General features: G+C 40.6%; 1 protein-coding gene across 4 annotated transcripts in view; it reads left to right on the forward strand.

Moving 5' to 3' along the window:
• Positions 1-2500, forward strand: part of secisbp2l (SECIS binding protein 2-like) — a 31690-nt gene that overhangs the window by 22243 nt on the left and 6947 nt on the right. For all 4 annotated transcript variants that reach the window (XM_073930099.1, XM_073930100.1, XM_073930101.1 and 1 more), the window contains exon 16: positions 2385-2500. This exon is cut by the window's right edge and continues 39 nt beyond it. In XM_073930099.1, coding sequence (XP_073786200.1) covers positions 2385-2500 — 116 coding nt within the window. The remainder of the gene's footprint in view (positions 1-2384) is intronic.

The following is a 2500-nucleotide window of genomic DNA, read 5'->3' on the forward strand; positions in this document are numbered from 1 at the left end:
TGTGTGTGTGTGTGTGTGTGCAGGTCTATATAGGAGGTGTGTTAAGGTGCATTGTTGCAGCGCTGCTATTTTGAGGAGCTGAAATAGACCGCTCCATTGACCAACTAAAAGTTGCTCTAAAGTCCAGCAGAGCGTGTTAGTTATGCGCCTCTGCACACAGGATGATTAGCAACACACAAATATATTTACAGATGAACACAATTAAAGGATTAAAATGATCCAGAAATGATGATCTTCTCCATCAATATAAACAGCACTGCCTCCATGCCTTCTTCACCTCGAGGTGCTTCTTCAGTTTCTTGATGACCATCTGCATCTGTATAATGGGATTATTATTAGCTGTATTGTTTATTATTTGCAGATTTATATTTACTTTATTAAACACAAGATCAAAGGTAGGCAAACTAGGGCCCGTGGGCCATATGCGGCATATATTATTATTCATAATTCTGAACACTTTCATCCGGCCCGCGAGGGAGTTTTTAAAATGCTGCTTCTGAGTAACAGTTTGCTTCAGAATTAGTAAATTAATGATGCAATACTAGTGAACGCCATGTGATGGCAGTATTGTACGTGGTAGAGCAACCAGTAGAATTAGAACACACTCTCTGATATTAAAATGCACTATTTTCAGGCTATTTGTTCACATTAACACACTCATAATAACATGACTTGGAATCACAAAGACTAATATTCTTCTTCTGGTTTATCTCATAGTTTTATATGGTTGATATCAGCATATTTATAAAAGTTTAAATGAGATTGTTGTGAATTTGACTCAAATGATATCATAATTATTGGTTAAATGGGTTGATTTTTGTCATAGAATATATTCTCCATGCATACATCCACTTTAAAAAGGTCTTTTATCAAAGATTTGTGGTTTCATCAAGTTGTATGATGACTGATCTGTATATTCTATAAGCACTGCACATTAGATTATTGTACATTTGACTGAATAGTAAACTTTAAGAATTGTTTTTAATGTGTTAATATGCCACTATAAATATAAAGTAATTGTTTGAAGGATTTGACATGTGGCCCTTCACTTGGTTTGCAAATCTTGATGTGGCCCTCGGGTCTAAAAAGTTTGCCCACCACTGATCTAAATCATTAAAATAGAGCCTATAGTCTTTCGTTTTTTGGGTCAGTTATGAAGTTACAGTTACTGGGACGACAGTGTATAGTTTAGATAAAACCACTGGTGTTTATGGTAAAGATTAAAATCACCGTCATGCATTATGCATTTAACTTGACGCTCAAAAATAATAGTTGGCAGCAGTTACATTATTTAACCAGTAGGTGGCGACAACCAGCCATCATAAATACGCCACTGAATAATTCTCCAGAAATGATCATCCAGCAATGAAGCATGAAGCTTAATAATTGTAGAACTGAATCATTTATTGAAGATGAGACTAAAATAAATATGAGCTGTACAAATGATGATGTTAGATCTCCACATTGAGCGTCATCAGCAACAGTAGTAGGAACAGTGGATTTTTCACAGCACTGAATATTAGTTTATTTTATTCAGCTGATCATTTCTTTATTTTATTTTTAGTAAATTCACAGATTCTGTTTGTTCAAACTGAACGTGTCTTGCAGTGCTGTTTCTGTAATAATGCAAAGCAAATGACATTTGTCTCCTCCCCTGTTTGGCTGATCTGAAAAATGGTCTGATCCGTGACTAAAATAGCATAATGTGATGTGAACTGGGAGATTGGGGATGCGTTACTCCACTACAGTGTGTGAAGTTTCATCTGGGAATAGTGCTTTCTCTCTGAAACTGACCCTTTCAGGCTTTGATCCTAATGGTGGTGTTTTGGTTTCTGGTTTCAACTACAGAACTTCTAGAGAAACTCCACGCTGTCATCATGAGTGATCAGAACGCTCCTTTAGCAGAGAGTTCAGAGATCCGGCTTATCTTGTTGTCATCTTGGCTGTAAATTTGCCCTCAATGCCTGTAGCTCGAGTAAAATCACTTCCAGCTCCACTGCTGTTCTCTGAATGACCGTGTGTGTGTGTGTGTGTGTGTGTGTGTGTGTGTGTGTGTATGTATGTGTGTGCCTGTGTGTGTGTGTGTGTGTGTGTGTGTGTGTGTGTGTGTGTGTGCGCCTGTGTGTGCGCCTGTGTGTGCGCCTGTGTGTGTGCCTGTGTGTGTGCCTGTGTGTGTGTGCCTGTGTGTGTGTGTGCGTGTGTGCCTGTGTGTGTGTGTGCCTGTGTGTGTGTGTGTGTGTGTGTGTGTGTGTGCGCCTGTGTGTGCGCCTGTGTGTGCGCCTGTGTGTGCGCCTGTGTGTGTGCCTGTGTGTGTGCCTGTGTGTGTGCCTGTGTGTGTGCCTGTGTGTGTGTGCCTGTGTGTGTGTGTGCGTGTGTGTGCGCAGGAGGGCTGGATGAAGCTCTGTATAATGTGATCGCCATGGCCCGAGAGCAGGAGATCCCGTTTGTGTTTGCTCTGGGCCGCAAAGCTCTGGGCCGCTGCGTCAATAAACTGGTGCCT

This window comes from Danio rerio, chromosome 18 (genome assembly GCF_049306965.1).
Source record: "Danio rerio strain Tuebingen ecotype United States chromosome 18, GRCz12tu, whole genome shotgun sequence".
NCBI lineage: Eukaryota > Metazoa > Chordata > Actinopteri > Cypriniformes > Danionidae > Danio > Danio rerio.